Source organism: Miniopterus schreibersii (genome assembly GCF_964146895.1).
Source record: "Miniopterus schreibersii genome assembly, chromosome: 19".
NCBI lineage: Eukaryota > Metazoa > Chordata > Mammalia > Chiroptera > Miniopteridae > Miniopterus > Miniopterus schreibersii.
The window spans coordinates 7,343,105-7,365,913 of record NC_138119.1 but is presented as its reverse complement, the minus strand read 5'-3'; the positions used below and the strand labels follow the sequence as shown (position 1 = coordinate 7,365,913).

General features: G+C 47.3%; 2 protein-coding genes across 4 annotated transcripts in view; both read right to left on the bottom strand.

The window, feature by feature from the left end:
* Window positions 1-2,571: 2,571 nt before the first annotated feature.
* OLFML3 (olfactomedin like 3) lies at window positions 2,572-6,025 on the bottom strand. Its single transcript, XM_081122340.1, has 3 exons — window positions 5,137-6,025; window positions 4,187-4,469; window positions 2,572-3,843 (listed from the first exon to the last, which is right to left on the bottom strand). Exons 1-3 carry the CDS (start codon window positions 5,248-5,250, stop codon window positions 3,023-3,025), a joined length of 1,218 nt encoding a protein of 405 aa, XP_080978466.1. The 5' UTR covers window positions 5,251-6,025; the 3' UTR covers window positions 2,572-3,022.
* Window positions 6,026-6,963: 938 nt separating this feature from the next.
* Window positions 6,964-22,809, bottom strand: part of HIPK1 (homeodomain interacting protein kinase 1) — a 40,988-nt gene continuing 25,142 nt past the window's right edge. Inside the window, exons 9-16 of one of the 3 annotated variants that reach the window (XM_081122330.1) lie at window positions 21,277-21,398; window positions 20,232-20,366; window positions 17,573-17,715; window positions 16,983-17,165; window positions 16,297-16,503; window positions 14,509-14,750; window positions 12,727-12,857; window positions 6,964-11,671 (exon numbers count right to left, since the gene is read on the bottom strand). In XM_081122330.1, the coding sequence (XP_080978456.1) occupies window positions 11,183-11,671; window positions 12,727-12,857; window positions 14,509-14,750; window positions 16,297-16,503; window positions 16,983-17,165; window positions 17,573-17,715; window positions 20,232-20,366; window positions 21,277-21,398 (1,652 nt within the window). In that variant the 3' untranslated portion in view covers window positions 6,964-11,182. Of the gene's footprint in view, window positions 11,672-11,936; window positions 12,060-12,726; window positions 12,858-14,508; window positions 14,751-16,296; window positions 16,504-16,982; window positions 17,166-17,572; window positions 17,716-20,231; window positions 20,367-21,276; window positions 21,399-22,809 lie in introns of those variants that run through there. The other 2 variants (XM_081122331.1, XM_081122332.1) reach the window with 2 other exon arrangements.

Sequence of the window (22,809 nt, the reverse complement as noted above, 5' to 3'; positions counted from 1 at the left end):
GGGAGCAGAGGAAGGGGTGCTCCCAGGGGCCTCGGGGGGGGGTGCAGCTAAATAAGGAAAGGGATTATGAAGGGACCCAGAAAACCTGAGATGAGGAGGGGCAGAGGGAAAGGGCCCTGGTTCCCGTTTAGCTCAGAGCCATCCCAGAGGAAGGGCTGACAGCTGAGTCAACAACTCCATTCCCTACATCTCTGCCTCCCGGCCCCAGGGGTCAGACAACACTGGCTCCGTTCCGATGACAATGACAAGATGGACACTTGGTTTCTCTGGCACGGAGACATGAAGACCAGCACCAGGGAAGAGGGGATCTTGAGGAGATAAAGAGGAGAGCTCGGAAGTTGGGGCAGGAAACTGGGACCAGAGTGGGAGTGAGGGAGCCCTCTGAACCCTGCCTCGTGATGGACAGGCAACATCTGGACCAGCGATCTGGAGGACGGCTGTCCCCACAGCGCCAGCCCCGCCTGCCTCCCACTGCCGTTCCCACATCTCCATCCCTGGCTGTGGCCATCTTAGGGCCAGGTGTTGGGGGCAGATGTGGGACTTCTCTTTGGGCTTTTAGCCCCTCCTGCCCCCATCAGGGCCTCCGTCTTCCACGGCCTTTTGTTCAACCCAAACCAGAGGTGAGGGGCTGTGGAGGGTCTGAGAAGGGGCGGCGTGGCCAGCTCTGGATGACAGGATTCAGCTACTGAGACTCAACTTGAGCAGCAAATCAGTAATTTAACGAATCTGGACAGTTCACTGGATCTGCCCATATAGTTCCACTCACCTTCCAAAACTTCCTAAGTAGCGCCAGCTGTTGTACAGGAGCCAAAAAGAAATAAATGACAAGGCCCCAGAGATCTCTGCCCAAAAGTTGGAGTGAACTTTTCCAAAGAAATTTTGAGGCCAGAAAAAAAATGAAGAAAGAAAAAAAAAGGCTGCTTTTCCCTTTCTCATTGAGGAATCCGGCACAGAAGGACGCCACAAAGCCAGGCGCGTGGTACGGCAGAGGGACCCAGTTTTACACTCACACGGACGTCACTGACACACAGTCCTGGGGCCACTCTCCCCTTGGGGTCATCAAATAGCCATTTCTGATGTTTGATGCTGCGTCAAGATAACTCCCCCCTCTAGCAGCTTCCAATCAGACACTGGCAAAGGAGTCACAGCAGGAGGGTGGGAGACTCCCACCAGGTGCGCAGTCACAGTCACAGTGCCACGTGGCCGCCCTGCTTAAGGCCAGAACCCCTCTCTCCAGGCTGCGCTCAGAACTCCCTCCCTCCCTCCCTCCCTCCCTCCCTCCCTCCCTCCCTCCCTCCCTCCCTCCCTCCCTCCCTCCCTCCCTCCCCCACGCCCCTCCCGCCTGCTGCGAGGGAGCCAGATGTTCAGTGGGCAGACCCCTCGGTGGGCTGACAGGTGGTGATTACCGTCACCAGCCCCACATTAGGAGAGAACCGAATGGGCAAGAGCCCCCGCCACCTCCGGCTCCACTGCTTTCTCTCCCTTTCCTCACCAACCTATGTGCAGAGCGGCTCTGCCTGACAGGAGACAAAGGAGGCTCAGGGGGCCTTGGCTGACCCACCCCACCCTGGGGGCAGGACGGTGCACAGTGGGGAGAAGACCAAGCTCCCTTTCCCTCCCACCTGGGGTAATCACCGTGAGGACTCGCAGGGCGCCCTGAGGTCAACTTCCCCATAAAGCAGGGGGCCTGATCCATCAGCCAGCCTTGCTCCCCAGTGCTGGACAGGGCAGGGGAATGAAGCTGGGATGGGCCTGGCCTGGTCCAGAGCTCAGCTGTCCTAGAGACTGGAGTCCTAAACCCGGGGTTTTCCTCCTCCTGTCCCCTCCCTTCCCCAGATGGCTTTGGCCATTGCAAACCAGAGGCCAGGGTACCATCAAGAAAGGGTTAAGTTTCCAGGACTCCCAGATAGACGTCCAGTTCCAGGCCCAGGGTGGGAAGGTGGGGAGACGAGGGTGGAGAGAGGGAATGTGCTGGGAAACTGGAGGACTAGCATCCGAGACGCCCAAACCGCAGACGCTGTGGCAGCAAGAAAACCAGGGAGGCGCAGACCAAGTCCGATTGTGCAACCCTGGGGGCCAGCCCGCTGCTGGAGACGGGCGTGGGGCAGAGTCCACTCTGGAGGTAAGACTTCAGTTCTTCCTGAAAACACATGGGTTTGGCCTCTGCCTTCCACAAGACTTCAATGCAACTACAATCCATTTGCTCACCAACCTACTGGTTCAAAACCTCTGAGAGCTGGAATTGGAAGCTCTGCCCCTGGGCAGTCTCGTGGCCAAGGGCACAGTGCCACGGGTCGCTCTGGGAGGGCCGCTGAGGATGAGGTGGGTATGGAGAAGGCCTCTGCCCAGCCTCCTGAAGTGGCGGGAAGCAGGGATTCTGCAGCTTCCCGGGGTGGGAAGGCGCCTCGCAGTAAAATCTGTAACTCGAGAAGCTCCTTCTCCCTGGGCCAGGGAACCCGGCCAGGTCCCTAATGCAGCCGAAGGAGTGGGGATGGGGTGGAGGGGGAAACAGAGGGTCATGGGGTGAAATACGATCTGAGGGCTGCCCCAAAAAGACACAGGCGAGGAGGGGTGGATTTTCCTTTTAATGCAAAACATTTCAGTACAAAACGAGGTGGAGAGAGTCCCATTCTTTAGGGCACTGAAGGGAGAGAGGGCAGAGTTGAGAGTCTCCCCCTAGTCCTGTCTCCTCTGCCTCACACCGAGGCAAGAAGTGCTCTGTTGCCTCTCACTGGGGTGGCGCCCATTCAAGGGTCAGAGCTCTGGGCCTGGGTCATCTTTGGCCTGAAATTTGTTGACATGGGGCAGGAAAGGAGTGAACCCTTAGGGTTTTCTCTCTTTTAGCTCTAAAAGGGTTAGTCAAGATCCAGAGTCCCGTATGAAATGAAGGGGCCATGGGAACTTGGCTTCCATTGGCTAAAAAAGATGAGATTTGAACTACAACTTGCCCACGATCGGAGACTGAGGAACAGGAAACTGAGCGGGGAGGTGAGGCGAGATGAGGGACCCGTCAGGCCGCTCCTCAGCCTTCCTCCTCCTTCTGCCTCATCTCCAGCTTGTAGACAATCTGGTAGCCATCGTCCCAGGCGTAGAGCTGGCGCTCTCGGGGGTTATAGCGGAGGCTGGCGTGGGCACCGTATCGGCGGGGGAAGTAAGGGAGCGCTGCCCTTTCGGGGCTCAGGGTGCCACTGGCATCAAATGAGCACTGGATGCGGGCCCGACTGGCAGGGCGTGTGTTATAGACGACGTACAGGGTCCCGCAGATGACAAAGGCAGCCTCGGCGTTCTCTCTGGGACACGATGTGTCCCACTGCTGCTCCGTGTCCAGGGTCTGTGGGTCTAACTTGGCCAAACACAAGTGCCTGTCATCCTCCCGGGTGGCATAGACAGCCCAGAGGCCCTCCTCGTCGGCTGCCAGGTCAATGTAGGTGTCTGACGTCAGCCCGTACGGGGGGATCAGACCCTCCGCCGGGAACACTGAACTATCCACCACCGTCCGGTTTGCCAGGTGGAATTTGATGAGCTGCAAAGTGTTCTCCAGCTCCCCACCCCCTCCAGGTCCTCCAGGCGGCCTCCGGGCATAATAAAGAAAGCCCCCATATACCAGATGCCCTGTGCCTACCCAGGGGAAGGGGACCCGGATGCGGGAAGCTTTCCGGGCAGCCATGGCCAGGGTGAAGTCACGCAGCCTTGGGAAGACAAAGGTTGTGTCATTCTGTGTCCCATCCAACACGTAGATCTTTTCTGTGGGTCCCAGTGGGTCCTTGGTCCACAGACCAGCGGGGCCCCCGAACCGCTTCAGGATCTTCATGGATCTCACCTGAGAGATGGTGTAGCTACAGTCTGTGGGGAAGGAGGAAAGCGCAAGACAAGGTAATACGGGCAAGAGTTAGGTGCCCAACGCAGGAATCCCCACCCCAGGGTGGCCACTGGAGAGCAGTGTGCATTTGCCCGGTGGGAGCCTCCACTGCTACGGAGGATTGGGGAAAGGTCCCCAGAAACCCTCCTTGATGGACCTGTCACTACAGAGTCCAGAAGATACAGCCACAGTGGGCGGGACCAAGGAGAAAAAAGGGGAACCATGGTGGGCAGTTCAGTGTCCCCAGCAGAGCTGACTCCTCCCTATGGGCTGAGGACAGGTAAGTACCCAGGTTCTCAGTCAGGGGCCTGCCTCCAGGTCGCTTACCTGTCACCATATCATATTTCTCATTCCTTCTACCCTTGCCTTTGGTCCCAGGGCCTCCGGTCACCTTCTCAACTTCTTCACAGGGTAGAGCTGGGTTCTGGGTCTCCAGATAGTCAACCTCCCGCTCCAGACGGTCCACTCTCCCCGCGATGGTGTCCGCCTCGGTTCGGAGGGCCTCCCGCTCCTTCTCGGCCACCTCCAGCAGCGGCAGCATCTTGTTCTTGAAGTCCCGCAGCTCAGCAGCATGCCGGCTGCTCTGGTCCTGGCACTGGGCCAGCCGCTCCTGGAGGGATGGGGGAGGGGGAGGGCTGCAGGGTGACAGCTCCCAGGCAGGGAGAGGCCTAACCAGGGAGTCAGGAACGGGGAAGAGCACACACTCAGCCAGGCAGCAACATCCCTTTCAACCTCCACGGAACGGAAACCAGATGTTCAGAGACGCCAAAGTGCAGAAAGCCTGGCTCGGATTCACCTAGAAGCTGCCCCGCTGCAGGTCCCCCAGCCCGCCTTCTCTGTGAGCAGGGCCACTGAGTCACAGAGCCTCTGGGCAGTCTAGGTGCATGGGGGGAGGGGGGTCTCTGCTCCATTACACAGTTCTCCTGGGATCAAGATGCTGCAGACTTCAACGTGTTAAAAAGGCAGAGTTCTCTGGGCACTTCCAACTTCAACAGAATCATCAGCTTGTCCTGAGACGCGCCCCCACAATCCCAGCTCTCACGCCCACTCTGTCCCTCTATCCCATCTAATCCTGGGGGTAAAACTCCAAGGTCTGAATAGTTCCGTGTACGTGGGGAAGAGAGCTTACAATTTTGAGGATCTTCTTGAAAGATGGGGTTTTTCTGTAGGTTCTTACAGAGCCCTGTCTTGTGATCCCTCGATGCCTGACAAACTGGGTGAACCAACCGAAAATGTGCCACCCTGCCAGGTGGGGCCAGGAGAGAGGAGTCACTCACCTCTAAGGCGACTAGTCGGCGTTCCATGTACTCCACAAGGTGGTGCTGCTGTCCTTGAAGGGGTCCCGACCAGGACAACAGGAGCAGGGTGAGGAGGGGGGTCCAGGGTCCCATGGCAGCGGGAGAGCGGGGCCAGAGTAGAAGTGTGCAGTTCTGAGCTGGCGGCCTCTGCCACCGGAGCCCACGGGGCGAGCTCTGGAGGCGGGGTGGGGGCGGGCCTTCCCTTTCTGGATCTCGGTTCTCTCTCACTTCTCTGGAATGCTGTCAGGCCCTTTAGGGCCCCCACCCCCTCCTTTCTGCCTGGACTGATCAAACACAGATGGCCCCGCTGCAGAGCAGCCAGAAGCCTTAACCACCTCCGGCCTAGGCTGTAGGCTCCCCGGGCGAGGAGATGGAAACCCTGGGGCAGAGCCTTTAGGCAGTCACCCAGGAAAAGGAGCTAGCTGGGGGAGGCCCCAGAGAAAACTCAACAAACTCTAGTCCCAGGTTTTAGAAGGCTTCCAGCACTGACATAAGAAATATGCTTCATTAATCCTTCCCTTTCCCACTAATAATAGCATGGGCTGTTTTCTGCCTGGTTCAGTGGAAGCTGGAAGCCGAAGGGGTGAAGTTTGTGGGGAAGAGGTGGGGGAAAAAGGCCACTGTGGTCGTATTACCTTTTTTCATAGCTCACTAGCGCCATCTAGTGCTACACGCCTGGTACTATCTCAGGATTAATAGGGAAACCAAAGCATAGACTTCAGCTTCATATGGAATTTTCCACAAAGCAAGCCAAGCACACTGAATTTATAGGAGTTGTCATCATTAAAATGCAGATTTCCCCACAGACTACCCAAGTACTTATAGGACTACCCCAATCTCTCTCTGATTTAGCCCAAAGAGAACATAACTGAAACAAAAACAATTTGAAAAACAAAAAACAAACAAAAAGAGGTCATCAAGAAGTCAGTCAATTCTTGGTTAACTGGAAGCATGATTGACAGCAGGGCCTTCCTATATGGCTTTCCTTTGCCTGAAAGCTTTGAGGTATATTCTCTTAACTGGGGAGTGTTCAGGAAGTTCACACTAATTTTACATTCATTTACTCAGGAAGAAAACCTGAAAAATATGTATGTGCAGTCTAAATCAATATAAATGTATTCTGACTTCCCTACTTATGGAAGAGGACTACTGATCATTTCTCTTGGTTGTGGTTCAAAAGGGTGCTTCTAAATGTTTCTCAACTAGGTGTTCCTACATCCCAAGTATGATTGCAGGAGCCCCATGAATTAAGGACAACTGAATGGTTAACTGGGCCTGAAACCCATGTGCCAACAGGAGTCAAATGAATGTAGCATTTATTCAGAGACCTGCAGTGATTAATCCAGACAAATCTCTAATTCTTTATCTGGAGAAATTTTACTCACTTCAGAATGAAGAGAAAGCTGATCAGAAGTGCTCCTTCTCTAAAAAGGACCTTGCTTCTAGCTGCAGCTTGCACGGAGGGAAAATAGCATCGTCTGTGGTGATTATTTCTATTCTGCTACTTTAGATGTCAGGTGGAACACGCTAGGAAACGATGTTTAATTAGCCTGTGTCAGAAGTTTCTGCCTCCTGGAAAGGGCCAGATCTGGATGATTACGTTTGGGCCCTGGAGCCTCAGGCTTAGAAAATAAATGTACCCTTCCAATGCCCATTCGCTTCCATTGTGGTCTGTATGAAAGATGAATCTGTCTCTAATATATAATTTGTCTACTGATTTTAAGGTGTATTTAGTTAGCACCTCCAAAGATGCCATGTGTGGACCCCCTTTGTACCCTTGTAACAAAGGTCCAAAACAGCCTCATGAATCAGAAAATTTACCCATTTTATTGATGCATCGCAATTGCTCTACATTTTACCATATTATGTAGAAAATACTGAAAATACAAGCTACTTTGTAAAACCAAAGACAAACATTGAATCCAAAGATAAACTATGTTTTACACAATGGACCCTTTTCCCATAGTTAGTATTAAATTTTAAATATCTATTTATTTCGTTAAAATGATTATTTTACATACTCCCTAAGTACATCTGCATTACAAACATAGCTCAGTAATTCTCAGAAACTGTTGCTAGAGGCTTGTTGTAAAAGGAAGCGCACAACCAGAAAAGGGAGAAAGCAAAAGAAGTTTAAATCGCACACAATAACTAGCATATCAAATACACTGAATAAAGTTGGAATTCCATTGCAATATCGAGGATTCAAAGCAGAAATACTAACATTACATATAATGTACATATAATGTACTGCTACATGTAGTGAGATTATTTTTCAAGCTGAATCAAAACCACACATTATATAAAGTTTAGCAACAAACAACCAAGTAGACATGCTGCACCATCCATCAGATAAAAACAAAATCAAAAGAGGAAGCAGGCTTGGGCCATTCCTGTTGCTGGGAGGCAATTTCATTTCCTAACTTAAAACAGACTATCCTAACCAGTGGGTTTTTGCATAATAATGCTGCATAAAACACACAGGGCTGTGCTTGCCTGCCCGGGCAGTCAGGGTTATAGCCCCTTGCTGGAGGATGATGGATGGCCAGACTGTCTGAAATGGAGTTCTTGTTCCCGGGGTTGGTATTTTAGCCGAGCACTGACCTCTTGGGAGCTATTAAAAACTCGGGAGTGTCCTGATGAACGTAAGCCTAGAGCAGCTGTACTTAACCCTTACCCACAGCCTCTTTCAACCTAAAGGGGAGAAGCTGGAAATGCAACTCCTGAGAGGGCTCGAAGCCTTAACCTGGTCTGAGGCCAGGCCACTATGATCCAGGCCAGCTGCTCACTAAATTCACGGGCATCCCCCATCCTGTCAGGGCCAGGGACGGCAAGCCCCAGGGACAGAATCGAAAGCCACATTGAGCACATACACATTCAGCAGACACAGGTGGGTTTTTACCTTGGTAAATCCGAAATGCCAATTTACAGACTAAGACCAAAAATCTCTAAAATCCTTAAAGCCACACAATGCTAATAAGGTGATTAAGGTAACAATACAAGCTCTTGGTACTGTCTTTTCCCTGCATCTTAAATGGCATCTACCTACTGGACTGGGGGCAGGAGCAGAGAGTTTTCTGGTTGTTTTTCCTGCATCTCGTTTCTTACAAAAAACAATTGCTACCCCTTGTAGAGGAAAGAAAAGGAACAAAAAATGCTTCCATTAGAAACCAGATCTGCCTTTGAGCAAGAAAATCAGAATGTGCTTGGCAAAAAGGAGACACAAAGACCACACGCACTGACCAGAACACTATAACACACCAGTGACAGAAACTATACTAACTGCTTGGGTATCTTGACCAGTAGAGTGCTGAAACACAACTCAATATAATTTAAAAATATACAGAAAACGCCGACATGTTCCTGGAAGGCTGCACTGACCCACTTGCCCCATCCTGGGAGCCTTTACTCCTTGCAAAGAAAAAACTCCAAATACCTTGACAGCTCCTCGGTGTTTGACCCGGGGCAGAGCTGCTGCCCGGGCTCCATGAAATCTCCCATCTCCATCCTGCACCTCCTTGACACCCTCTCCACAAAGAACCAGTCCTAGACGTATCCCTCCACTATGTCATTTTCAGTTCAGATGGAACACTTCTGCATCTCAGGGTTAACCTTCCTCCCCAAAATCTCTTACGGCAGGAACATCACCATCCGCAGTACCCTCTACTTGACCCAGATCCATGCAGGAGCCGAGAGTACAAGGACAATTTCACAGTTTGAAGGGCCCCCAGAACATGCAAGTTGTTAAAAACAAACCTCAAAAGCCCAGTGACTCAACAGGCTCTGGTTCCTTCTTGGTATTGTTCACTGGCTAAGCAACCTTTCTGTGAGTTTCCTGCCACTAGTGGCATCACAAACTCCTCGTAGTATGGGGACGTGGTAAGCAATACAACAGGCTCTTTGGTATAAACACATCTGTTATGTGTTTTTACAACAAGCAAATATTTTACTAGGAATGTCAACTATCTGCAGGAAGGACTGCCACATGGGAAAAGGAAAAAAATCTCATTCTCAAAGTGATTGCACATACTTTTTAAAAAAGAAAAAACTGCATGTTAAATACTGGCTCGACTTCTCTCCCGCTTCCCGGGTGCTCGCAGCAGCAGGCAGCACAGTGAGCCGCGGGGAAGAGGCCTCCGTGAGAGCTCGGCTGAGACGCCGAAATGGAAGGGGACGGGGTGGCAGCAAAGGGGGAAAGCTGCTGTTTTTATTTTTCGGTGTCGGCAGGGAAAGTGAGAACCACGCATTTACACAACACGGCTACTAATCCTGTTCTGATGAATCCCAGTGAACAGCTTAGGGTCCACGGGGGCTTGCTGGTCCGTCCTAAGGCAAGCTCACTGTAAACTCTATAACCACTACAGCATCATATAAGGCACTACAATAAGGGAGGAGAGGGGAGGAGGGGACACACGGAACTCCTCGCCAGACACACCTGTGCAAAACAACTCCAAGGGTCTCCTCTCCTCGCAGGCGCCCCGCGCTTTCAGCACTACAGTAATATGCTCTAACAGAACTGCAATTAGGTCACATACATTCCGACAAGTATCAGTTCATTTTGGTTTAAATACAATGGAGACACCAATCCCATCTCCGGGGTAACACTGGAGGATCAGATACACACTAAATGCACAATTCAAGTGTAATCACTACACATCTGATTACAAATAACATCTTGGGTTAGCAGGAAAAATTGCTTGTTATATTTTTCTAATCAATATGTACATATTTAATTATGCAAAATATTAAAACACCACCATTACAAAACTTCTAAAATATTTTTAAATTCAGTAATAAATTTTTAAAATATTTTTTGCAATTCCTACATGCACTTATTGTATAAGTCTTAATAAGAGAGCATTCAGTTTGCTGCTGGCATACAAAGGAAACTACTCTAAAGTATAAAAGCTATACACAATGTTCTGATCTGGTTTCAGATTCTTTAGCTTTCCCCCCAAATAAATCACAGAGAACAGAAGGGAGAGGGGAGGCGAGGAGAAAAAGAGGTGTATTATTGAAAATTCATACTAATCTTTAGGCAAAGCTCATCAATGCCAGTATAGCATAATACAAAGAGATTTTGCATATAATAAAACCACCACCACCATACAATAACAACCACCTTCATGGCTTTTCCATAATAAAATTTAAGCTGAATCAGAGAAGGACTTTTCAGAAAATAATCTTAAAAGAACGTATGGTGCTTCTTTAAAAAGAATGCCTGGTGTTTTGTGTTCTTATGGCAGGTATGGATTCTCGCACTAGGTTGCCAGCAAATGGTGAGCTGCCTTTTTAACACTACTTTGTAATAAACACAGAGTAACTGAGAGAATCCCAACAGCAATACAGAGCAGTACACAACCAGCTTTGCAAAAATAACGATTGCCCATTAGGTATAATGTGACATAAAAACAAAATTAAAACACTGTAAGTTTAAATATCTCATAAACAAAAGTAAAATTCTGAGGAAAAGTGCCTGATAGTAAAATAAGGACTTGTGAGAGCTGCTCTTAAAATAAGCAATTAAATCTTGGTTTTTAAACAAGCAAAAAGTAATGATTGCTCTTTTCTCACTTACTACCAATTTCAAGTCCTTCTATCAGCATTTTTCCTCTGACCAGCAACTACAATAAAACCAAGTTAAATAAAAAGGGGCTTCACTTGTTTTAAAAGTATTTATAGAAATAAAGTCAGAAAGAGAAAATATTTTTCAAAGGGTAACTTCAGAGTGATCTCTCTTCCTTGGTAACTGCAGAGGATGGGCATCTGAACTCTTCCAAATACCAAGACTGCTGTCACAGAAATAAAGAATTAAAAACAGGGTGGGCTTGGGAGACTACAACAATGCAGTCAACACTGAGACAGGTTCCCCAGAGAAAAACCTTCTACGCCAGCGGGCCCCTGCAGAGCAAGTGGCTGGCTAAGGAGTTTCAAGGAGAGTAAGGGAGGAGCTCATCATAGCCCATTCTGGAGAACTCAGGGCCAAGAAGGGCAGCCACGGCCCCTCCTGCCTCAAGCTCACCAACTACAAGTAGGAATACTGACTGATCTTGGTAGGACTCAGTGGGTATCCAGTGTAAATTGCTGAGCCTCGGGACGACCCAATGTAGGACTGGGTGGCAAACTGGTGTTGGTACTGAGCAGGGGCCACACTGGCAGAGGTGAGGAGGCTGGGCCCCACACTGACAGGGACCTGGTGCACCAGAGTGCTGGGGTGGGTGGTATAGGCTGCAGCATGCCTGGAGGAGCCCTGGGGGGAGAAGAGATGAGCAATGGAGCTGGTGGAGCCCAGGGCAGCAGCAGAGGTGGGGGCGGCATACGTATACAGGTGAGGCTGGCTTGGCAAGTGGGCAGGGGCTGGGGCCAGGTGTGGGTGCCCCGTCGAGTGTATTGGGCTGCCATGCTGGAAGGCGTAGGGGGCTTGGGAGAGCGGGGCCACAAACGCCTGCTGCCTGCGGGGGGCAGGGTTGCTGCTTCTCTCCTGCGAGGTTGGAGCTGACGATGACTGCTGGTTCTGGAAGGAGGAAGAAGGGAGTAAGGAACCTCGCGGCCACCCTGGTCCTGAGGGCCGAGGTTCTAACTTACACTGCCTCTGGGCTGCCAGAGCACAGACGTTACCAGGCAGGTGACGCTGTCAGAAGGCAGTCGTTCAGCCCTCTGCCTCTTGGCAGCGCAGACCCTAACCCAGCCCAGGCAGCAGCGATTTGCTCTTGAGCAAGACAGAGGAAAGGGGGGGGAATCAGGAGCTCAGAGGGTTACCCACGCCTGCAAGTTAGTAACTGTTGGCTCAACTCACCCTATTCTGGCGTCAGGGAATCTGAATGTTTCCTAACCTTTCTTTCTTGGCAATGTTTCCTTTTGCTCTCCACTAAGTTCTTCATGTCCCTCTTGAATTGTGGAGCCTAAAACACATGCACTAACTCGAACTTACATTTGCGCTTCCATGTGTGCTCACACATGCACGCGCGCACACACACACACAGTTACACCCTCATATGTACACTTTCTCACTACTAGTAAGCATCACACAAGCGCCAGAACTTGAGCTGAAGAAGAGTGAACACAAACAGAATAGTGACCCTCCCCACCCCATCAGAGGATCAGATGGTAGGGAAAAGCCCCCAATCCCGGACTCACACATATAGGACTAGAACCGGCTGACTAAGCGGCCAGAAAGCTTTTCCCTGTTTCTTGCCTCAAGTAAACAGTGTGAGGTTATTTATGATCCGGGAGATAAAGCAAGAGAATCTGGCCTCAAAGCATGCAGTGGTGCAGAACCAGACACAGCCTCAAGCACCTTAGGCTCTTTCTACATTCCAGACATTTCTCTAATCTCCCAGGACAGCCCAGACGGTCTGATGGAAAACCTGGGATGTGCATCCTGCACACACTCATACAGGGAGAAAGAGACAGCACGTGCGGATCTGACGCGGGCCGCAGGACACCAAACCGTCTGACACAAAAGGAGCTTCATTGGGCTTTATTCAGCAGTCCAGCCAGAAGCGGGGTTCTCCAGAGAGTAACAACAGGGGGCGCCCCAAACAGAAGCCAGCAGCCCCTCGCGCTTACCTGGCTGAGGTTGAGTGGCTGTGCTGCGCTGGTCCCCCCACGCTGTGCTCGATACCCGGTGGGGGTGAGACAGCATCCAGATGACTGTCCACTCACCGAGGCCACTGGCTTGGTCTTGGTGCTCAGGAGACCTACAAGAGAGCCGGGCATTCAGGAGGTACGAGGAGACATCTGCTCAGAACCACAGGCTAAATTATGGCATCATACAGTATAATCAACCACGTTTGTATGAGCTTTGCAGGAGTAAAGGTTTCAGGTTTATTTTATTTCCTGAATTACATTTACACCGGAACAGGAACCTATCACCCATTTCCTTTCTGTCGTGCTACAAAAATCATAAATGACCTCCATCATGTTCACTGCAGTAAATACTCTCTAATCTCCTGCATGTACAGGGTACTACTGAAATACAGACACAGTGAGGCGCAGTTCCTACCACCGGGGAGCCCAGTTTTAGGTAGGAGGGGAGTAAACAGGAGTAGAAATGACAACGGGAAGCTGAGTAAGGTATTGGTAATACTCAGGACATTTAAGTATGAAAAGGGTTTAAAGGAAGGCAAGATTATATGATGCTGGGCACTCGCTATCTTCAAGTTCTAAGAAACTGCAGGGCAGTTGCATAAGCAAATCAATTTTCAACGTTTTGCATCCTTCTGCGCTCCCACTAGGAAACTGGAGTAGTTATTCAGTGACTTGTGGAGCAGCCTGTATTCTTTGCACCCAACAGTGAACAGAGCACCTAATATTCTTGCTCAGAAGCCTAGCATGGGAAGTTCTGTTTTGTCAGCAATGGACAGGTGTCTACACTTAACACAATATCCTCAAATCAGAACCCTGTTCATATCTCTGGCAGTAACATAATTCATAATAAAACACTAATTCACACAAGTACGAAACAAACAGCTATACTGACACCAGGAATGCATGCTCCCCTCCTCCGGTGTGTCAGTTTCCATGGAAAACAGCTGCCCAGTCAAAGACTGTACATCCTGGGCCCCCTGCCTCTGGGTGGGGCCACGTGATGGGTTTTCACTATTTCCAGAGTAAAGAGGTTCAGAAATGTGTGTGCCTCCCTCAAACTTTCTTTTTTCCTTCTGACTGGATGCTGAGGGGGCCAAGGCTCTGATCCTTAACTCACTGCAGGCTTACCCACCAGAAACACTTGTACTGGGAAGTCATGAGTAAGAAGTAAACTTCCGTTGTGTCAAGCCAGGGAAATCTGGGGCTTGGTGCTGCAGTGAGCAACCAATAACTAAACCTAGGAGCCTAGGCCCAGCATCTGACGGAGCAAAAAAGATGGAATCTGGCTGATAATAAAGCCCACAACAGTATCACTGCCATAACATTGGAGAGAAAAGATCTAAAGTACAACCTATTGTTTTCCAAAAATACTTTTGCCGTCATTTTTAATATTATCGGTTCCCGTCCACTTTCGGATTGTCAAAATCATATTACCTGCGGCCAAAAAACAAAAACAAGCATTGCTTGCTAATGTTTTTAGTGCTCCACCATATCACATATGTCTTGCCAAACTTCTCCCATCTACAGTAAGTGTATTTGTGAGACTAAAAATTCATTTTTATATTAATCCAAGTAAAATAAATACAGGAAAATAAACTGATGGCCAAGATTAATTTTACAACACAAGGAAATAATTTCTGAATTAAGGAATCTTTAAGAAAATCTATGCCACTGGTCTCTACCACTGGCATAAGTACATCATAGCAAACTGAAGGCTCCACACCTCAAAAGAGAATTCACCTCCAGTTGGGAGACACTCACCCGAGGCCTGAGTCGCTACAGTGCAGTCGCCAAGCTGAGTTTTCAGTGGAGGCACAATGATGGTGCGGGTGCCCGAACTGTCCCCCACGCCTCTGCTGGGCCCCTCCAGAAGGGGCCCGCTATTGCCCCGGAGAGCACTCAGGGTCTCAGTGGAATATGGGCTGCTCAGGGAAGAGTCGGAGTCCGGAGAGTCATTGACAGTGACGTAGCTGATGACATTGGACCTTGCCTTCAGGCCAGAGCTGAGGAGAAGAAAAGTTCCTGAAAATTCAACCCCTTTCTAGCAATGTTTCTTTGATGGTCTCTGGTCCTATGACAATGACAATAATAGTAGCAGCAGCAGATGTCTGAGTGCCTATTATGCATCAGGCACTAATTCTTACACTCTACATACAACTCACTGAATCCCTGAAACACTTCTATGAAGTAGATACCATTATCAATATTTTGCAGATGAGGAAACTGAGGTACAGGAAGACTAAGACACTTGACCGAGGGCACACAAGTGATGAGACAGGACTCAGACAAGGACAGAGTGAGTCCAGAGTGCACGCCTCTAACAACTACTCCACACCGCCTCCGAGCCATGCCCACTCCGTTATTTCAACAGTATTCCTCAGGCACCGCTTTTCTTCCATCTCACCCTGACCAACTAATGGTTCCTTATATCCAATCAAACTACTCTCCGTACATTTATTTTTTTAAAGTTCCTTCACAAACCACTCACACCTTACTAACTTTAGTTTCTCATTTTTCTAACAGACTTAGCTCCTGTCAAAGCAATCCTACTGGTGACATAACTTTTTGTCACTACTAGGACCCTTCTGCTCACTGGAAAGTTTACTTTATCTCTTCCCCAAATCAGTTCAATGACCACTTTCAGAACCTAGTTCCGAAAGTTTACTTATCATTTGTAAATACCATTTTGTAACTGCAAATACCATTTTGTGAATAGCCCTTTTGAAGTAGTTCGTTCTAAAATTACTCTTTCAAGTTCATTTAAACTTCACTTATATATATATATATGAATGACTCTGTAAAGTCTCCGAAGTTACCTTCACGTGTGATCCTCAAGTAGAAGAAGAGTTACTCCCTCTTCTCTATGTCTAACACTAGAAGCCCAAGAACACAACCCAGGCCAACAGAAGCAACCAACTGCAGCACGTTCGCACCAAGAGAGGCACGTCACAGTTCTTAAATATATCCCCCAGTCCTAGTTAACTGCCCAGTTAAGGACTTGGACAAAGGTGCTGGGATAAGAGGAAATAATCTGATACTTAAATTCTTAATCTTTCAGACCATTTGGCAGAGGAGGAAAGAGAAGGAAGCTCTATTTAAATTCTACCTCTTCCAAAGAGGCCTTTTGAGAGTAAGAAATTACAGGAGTTTCAAATAACCTCCTATCTACTGACTCATTCCCATTAACTGCTGTTTATATGCTTCTGTTGCAAATCTGTTTTCAGACTCTACAGCCCCTTCAGGGCAGGGGATCATGTCTGTGGAACCACGTGCAGTGCCAGTCAGTGCAGCCCAACAGCGTAACCAGACGTACTATTCTATCCAGCGTGTCTGAAAGGCCGGTTTGACTGATGACCATGTAAAATGTCACAGAAAACCTGACAACGCTGTTACGGAAGCGAGTGTTTGGGCTCGCTCATCCACAGCCATGCTTCCAAAACCTCTTTTTAGCCCTCCTTGCATAGCCCACGCTGGGCCACCTGCCTGAAGCTGACAGTCTAAGGCCAAGGACAACAGCCACGGAGCCAGGGAGCCCCTTGCCCATCTCACCTGTCAGGCTTGTACTTGTTGTCCTCTTCCTCATCGGTGTCACTGCGGATGGTGATGACACTCACAGGAGGGCTGGGAGTATCTGGAATGATGATTGGCTGATGCTGATCTTGGACAGGGACCAGGGAATTGTAGGAAGACGTGCTGCGGAGGGGGCTGCTCCCAACCAGAGAATAGACTTGAGAAGGCAGAACATCCAGAGACGACCTGCAGGAAAAGGTCGTATGAAGGACCATTCAGTTCTTGGCGCCCCAAACAATATAGCTTTTCCCCAAAGCTCTCGCCAATTTGCTCTTTGACTCCTTTTTACCTAATCATTAAGCCAACACACTTAAGTATAAAAGTTCCAACAAAAAAGAAACTAACCACTCTAGCCAGGGTCTCTAGGACAAGAACACCAAAATACAATATAAACCTGACTCTTGTATGCCCCTTACCCCACGGTGAACTTCCGCTCTGTAGTGGGCAGAAAATAAAAACAGCAGCATAAAGAAGGCCAGAGTTCAAGTGGCAGCAGAGACACGGGCTCAGCACAGCCAGGACACACCTGGTGTGCACGCCCACATGAAGGGCTGGCTCCTTGGACTGGCAGCCACTTGCTCCCTCAATCAAACTGTCTGTGCCACAGCACGCTGCGTGCCGGGCAACTCTCTCCCCAGTTAACTCTCAGCTCTAGAGAGACGCACTTAGAAGAGACTGGAGCAGACTGCTTGTTCTTCTTTGAAGGCAGGGAACTGGACTGTTGTTGTCTGACAACATGGGCAACACCGACGTTCAGGGGCTGCGCAGTGGCCAGTGTCACGTGGCTGGTGAGCAGGGACGGCGGCTGCATGACAGTGCTGTACTGGCTGCCGTGCGAGTGGGCATTCCTGTGTCAATGGGAGGAAGTGGAGACAAGTGAGTGCCCAAAGCACTGGCAAACCAGGGCCAAAGAGTTGTTAACAGCAATTCAAACAACCCCAAAGAGCTGCATTTTATTTGTCATGTAACACGTGGACAAGACTTTAGGTTTTCACTGTATGGTTTATAATTGCATACCACTCTTTAAACCTGAAATACATGATTCCTGAGCTTAGAACCGATTACTTTCCTGTATTCAAAGTTTGCTTATAACCCCACCTTCTAACCAGATATGGGTTCTCTTCTTAAAGGAGTTCAAACAGAGATCATTTTCTCCTTTCCTTTATTTTCTTCCCATCTCACCAAATCACCAAGTGCCCCTGCCCTATGGGATCTGCCCCTGCCAATCTCCCAAAAAGGAACACAGGGCACTTGCCTCCAGTCTGCGAGCTGCTGGCCACCGCCCATGGCCTCTGGAATCACTGCCGTGGGCTGGACGGAGTTGTGCAGAGCTACCCCAGGCAACTGTTGCCAAGTTGAAGGCAGGAGAATTTGTTGGGTTCCTCCGGGCCAAGCCTGCTGCAGAGAAACACACAGAAAGATCCAGACTGGACTCATTCTTGGCTTTTCCTTTTGTTTTTTAGATGAAAGAAAAACTCACATCTTAAAAGAAGCTGCTTGTAGATTGTTAACTTGCAGATATTAAAAAAGAAAGGTCAGGGGGCTCAAGGTTACAAGTCTTATGTTTAGGGACAGAGCATGCTGCTTTTTCTTGGCCACCTCCACAGCCTGACCAAGTCCTGTGGTTAAGAGACTCTACCATACTCTAGAGTAAAGGAGCCTGAAGGTTCAGAGGTAAGCTCTAGTTAAATGCTGGAGTATCATTTTTGCAAAGATTAAAAGAATACACATCCCTAGAGTGTAAGACAGCTTCCTTGAGATTTAAAATAGGAATTTAAATTTGAGTGCCAATCAGATAAGACATCAGGTCAATTAAACCCATAAAACAAAGGGGAGAACTGTTCCTCTTTAAAAGGGTATAACTTGGAAAATGGAGCCAGATGTGGATGACCGAAGGCCAAAATCCTCTGGCAAACAAGCTCGTGCCAGCAAGAGAAAGCTAACTTCACCATTTAACAGAATTTTAAAATAAGGCAATAAGTAAAATATTTATGAAACAGATGCAGAGAGCACCGCATTTTGTTTTATAGTTACCTAAAACATTTGTTTCATGTATTGTTTGTAGAAACATATTTCAACATACTAATCACTACAAGAAAAGATGTCATTTCTGGTTTTTCACAAGCCACGACACTTGCAATGAATAGCAACGAATATGTTTTCTGTACTTCTCACAGAAATTCTGGCACTTTCTAAAAAAATACGAACAGACGTGAAAGTTTCCCTTTTAAACCTGAAGTCTACAGTATAATCACCTATGGTGCTTAGGTACCTATGGTTCTGTTTCTTGGACTTCAAACTGCAAGGCCACCAGACACTGTTTTAAAAGTATTTCTGCAAGTAACAGATCCACTTGTTACAAATATTGGTTCCAAACAAGAAGGCTTCAAAGCAGAGAAACTGCAAGCACGTCTGCCACCATAAGCAGAATTTCAAACAAAAAACAAAACCAAACAAAACAAAAAACAAAAGAAGTATGTTAAGTCACACCATGCGTCTTTCCATAAGCCACACCTGCACAAGACAAAGCATGTAGTTTAATACAGAGCAAGAAATAGCATTCCAACGGGAGTAGAAATCGGGCGTTCCAAGCGACGAAACTGTTTTGACGGGAAGGACAGAAATATGCAAAGCTTAGCGAATGGCCAGTGCAAACTTAAGAGAAGCAGCAAAGCAGAAGTGTCAGCTAACATTCCCACCTCAACAGTCAGGGTGAGCAATCAAGACCAGGGGCTGGGATAAATGGAGCCAGAAATAGATCTGACTTCCTTGCACCCAGATGTTATGCTTATGATAAAATTAATCAGGAGGTGGCAAAGACTTTTAAACTGAAAACCAAACAAATTCCAACCACCAAAGTATGTTTCTAGAAGTGTTTTCACTCACACGAGTCCTTGAGAAACAACAAGAGAAACTGAGAGCCTCTTTGTAGGATATAGAAATATGAGGACTCATAGTGTCGGTTAGGTTTTTAAATGCTCGCCTACTTTTAAATTTCAAATAATAAAATGCTGGGTGTCCAGTAAACAATTCTAACTCCCCCAAATAAACCAAAACACATCCAAAAATAACTCTTAAAGTTACAAACCCTGAAATATTCTTCAAAGTCCTATTTGTCCTTCCATTCTCTCAGGCCCACACCCCTGCTGCACTCGGTAACTCTTCGCAGAACTTTCAGTAACAAATATTGTATTTGCAGTTTTCATCCATATTTTCACCTTTGTATAAAGACCTATTTGTAAAATAATTTCTCCATAAACCCCTAAAAATGAGTTCACCTTTCATTTCAATCAACAAATGTGATCTAAAGGGATTCTAAAGGGACCATCTTTAAATGGAAAATACAAGCTGCCACTGGTCATGAGTGGCAAAAGAGTTATCTTCATGTGTTCAGCTGATGAAGCAATAAATTAAGAGCATCTTAAACGTTTCCATATAGCCCAAGTTTTAGAAGTTTAAAACAGCAAGTAAAGAAGGAAACTAACTTGCTAAGGAGTTCAAATTTGGGCCATCTGGGTGCCTGCAGCAGAGCCAAACTAAAGCTCTTTCTTTCCTTCTCAGGGATCGGAGGGTAAAAGGGGAGGAATAGTGTCAAAGCTCTTCTGAGGCCACACCAAGAGCTTTTATCACACTAGGCTGGCAAAGAAGAGTCGGGGGCCTGGCTCCTGAGAGCCACACTGAGTCAAAGGCGCTCCAGCAAATGTCAGGGAGGAAAACAACAGGACATTAAAGATGCAGCAAGAACACAGCTGCAAGACAGCACATGCTTCCATGCCCTCTGCAGAGACCAAGTTGAAATTTTTTTAAAAAAATGAGAAAACCAGAAGAAAATGAAACAAAAATGAAGAGGAAAAAATAAAAAAAGAAAGAAACCAAAGAAACTCCGTTAGTAACAATCAAGAGAGGGGAATTACCAGTACAGCAGCGGTCTGTTCAACCAGCGCCGGCCGGCCGGCTGCGCAGCTCAGAGTAAAGGGTACCGCGTACTGTGGTGTGATGGTGGCTACTTGAGGGTGGAGAGTTGCGACCATTAGTGGTGTACAGCTTCCCTGAAACGTAGATGAGGCAGGTGAGTGAAACAAACACGGAGACAGGGTATCTGGATTCAGAAGGGTTCTCATTGCCCCCCGTTATTACCAACAATGAGCAGTAATTTCCTATCACCTCGAATGCACATACCGAACACAACCTTCCCCTTCAACTGTGCACAGCATGGGCCCACTAGGCCCCATGTCAATGGCCTAAAGTAAACAAGTATAATAATCCTTCTTGGGCCAGATTCAGAGGGTGGGTTCTACAAGACTCAGTTCACAAAGACAGGTACTAAGAAGTCCAACTAACAAATCAGGGGTTGAGATTTCAGAATGTCCCAAGTCATGGGCCATAAACATTTACACATAGAATGGAAATTGGAAAATATAGTATCTCTCGCTTATATGAACACTTAATGATTTTCTTAGTCATATGTTCCATGGCAGGTACAGATTCCGAGCTTTTTACAGGCCAGTGAAACACAGGAATAAAGGAATGTAATGCTAGAAGGGGCATCCTGATGTGACCCAGCCTCACAAGAGGGATGAAATTCTGAAAGAGGGGACCAAAGGGGACACTCGGGGAGCAAAAGAGGAACTTTTCATTTTTAGAATCAAAATGTTGTTTACCTGTGTACTGTACCTCTGAAAGCACCCACATAAAAAATTAACTTCATCTCACAAAACTAGAGTAGATTTACTCAAAAGACAATTTCTGGAGGGCGTGCTATCTGTCCCTACAAGTCTAAGGAAGAGTTGGCAGAGGTGGGATGAGCACACCGTTCCATCAGAGGTTTCACTTTAAGGCCACTGAATCATAACCAAGAAAGATCTTATACTCAAAGCAAATCAGTTTTCTAGGAGAAAAATCTCTGATTCTTGATAGTGCTTCAGCAACACAGAGTGTCCCAGTGGCTCTGGCTCTTACCTGCGTGAGAACCCCCGACTGTATCTGCAGAGGCTGAGCAGCGGGCGCCTGGGGGACAATGGGCACAGCGTTATCCATCCTCACAGGGAATCCAGAATGCTTTGCTGTTGCCTGTAGTCCAGCTGTAGAAAACACCACCACAGTTAAACTACTCTGCTAGGTCTGGGTGTTGTTTAATCCAACACGTAAGGTTTTAGTTCTAGACACTTAAGACAAAGTAGTTTCATAAAAGTCTGGGGATTTAAGAAGAGAGAGGCATGGTCCCTTCAGGTGGGATTAATGAAAAGATGTCTGATACAGGGAGGGCTGATTTAAGGGAATTCTGATTTTGCTTTTTCATCCTACAAAACTTAAAACACAACACCCATCCCATTCCCATTAACAAACAGTGTAGGCAAAACCAAAAAAACCTCCACTTAGCAAATTACATTCAACTTTTAATCCACTAGGGGGAGAAAACGTGATTTTTAAATGTAACCTATTAAAAAAGCAAAGACTTAAATATAATTATAACTTTGGGTTAAATCAGATAAGAAAATATGAAAAGCTCAATAATTTATCAAGTAAATTACCCTTTTTAAAGAGTATTATACCACCCAGTTCACAAATTAGTCAAATATTTTTTCTTTACCCAATATGTGAATTAGGATAAAAATATTTAAAAGGTAGATAAGTGTCTTACAGAAACACTTTTTTCTCCTTATTTTAGACACTTGCCTGTCACTGACAGAGCTCTAACAAGGGCTTCCTGCAGTCTGGACAGCCAGGAAAGTCAGAAGAACCCTGGGCTGCCTTAAAGCAGTGCCACGTCTCCTTTATCTTTCTATTCATTACACTCTGGGCACAAACGCTGACTAATAGGAGCATCTCATTCTGGGGAAAAGAGGGACTTAGGATCGCTTTCCCTTTGCTGAGAATCGAGAAGAGCCTTCGCAGTTTTTTCCAAACCTACCCTATCAAAACTTTTGGTGTAGAGAACTTAAGTTTCTATCAGTCCTCTAACTCATTAATGCCTTCGGTTTTGTTAGGTAAGAACACAAACATTTTAATTAGATACTCCATCAGTGATGCTTTAAGCTATCACCAATCATTTCTCTCAATATTGCTATGGAGGTAGCAAATGAGCAGAACTCATAAACTCTAATACTGTTGCTTACAGCAAGTTGTTCCATTTCTCATTTCAGCAATTTACAAGTAATTTACTAACAAACTGTCCTAGAGAAAAACAAACATAATGTACAAAATAAGAGATGAGAAAAATCATAATTAAGACATTCTAATAACTTTTTAAGTGCTCCTTATATAAAAATAAAAAGTAACAAATCCAGATACCCAGATAAAAATAATCTACCACTCAATCTTCCTAAGGCAATGCTATCTAATAAGAAAGCTAAGCAGCATTAAAATTCTTGTCTACATTCCCAGGACACATGGCTAACTGCAAAACAATGTTAATGGAACAGCTTCCTACAAATTAATAGAAAGGAAAGAGGCAAAATTTAGGGAGAAATGTTCACTTATAGAAGCTCGTCT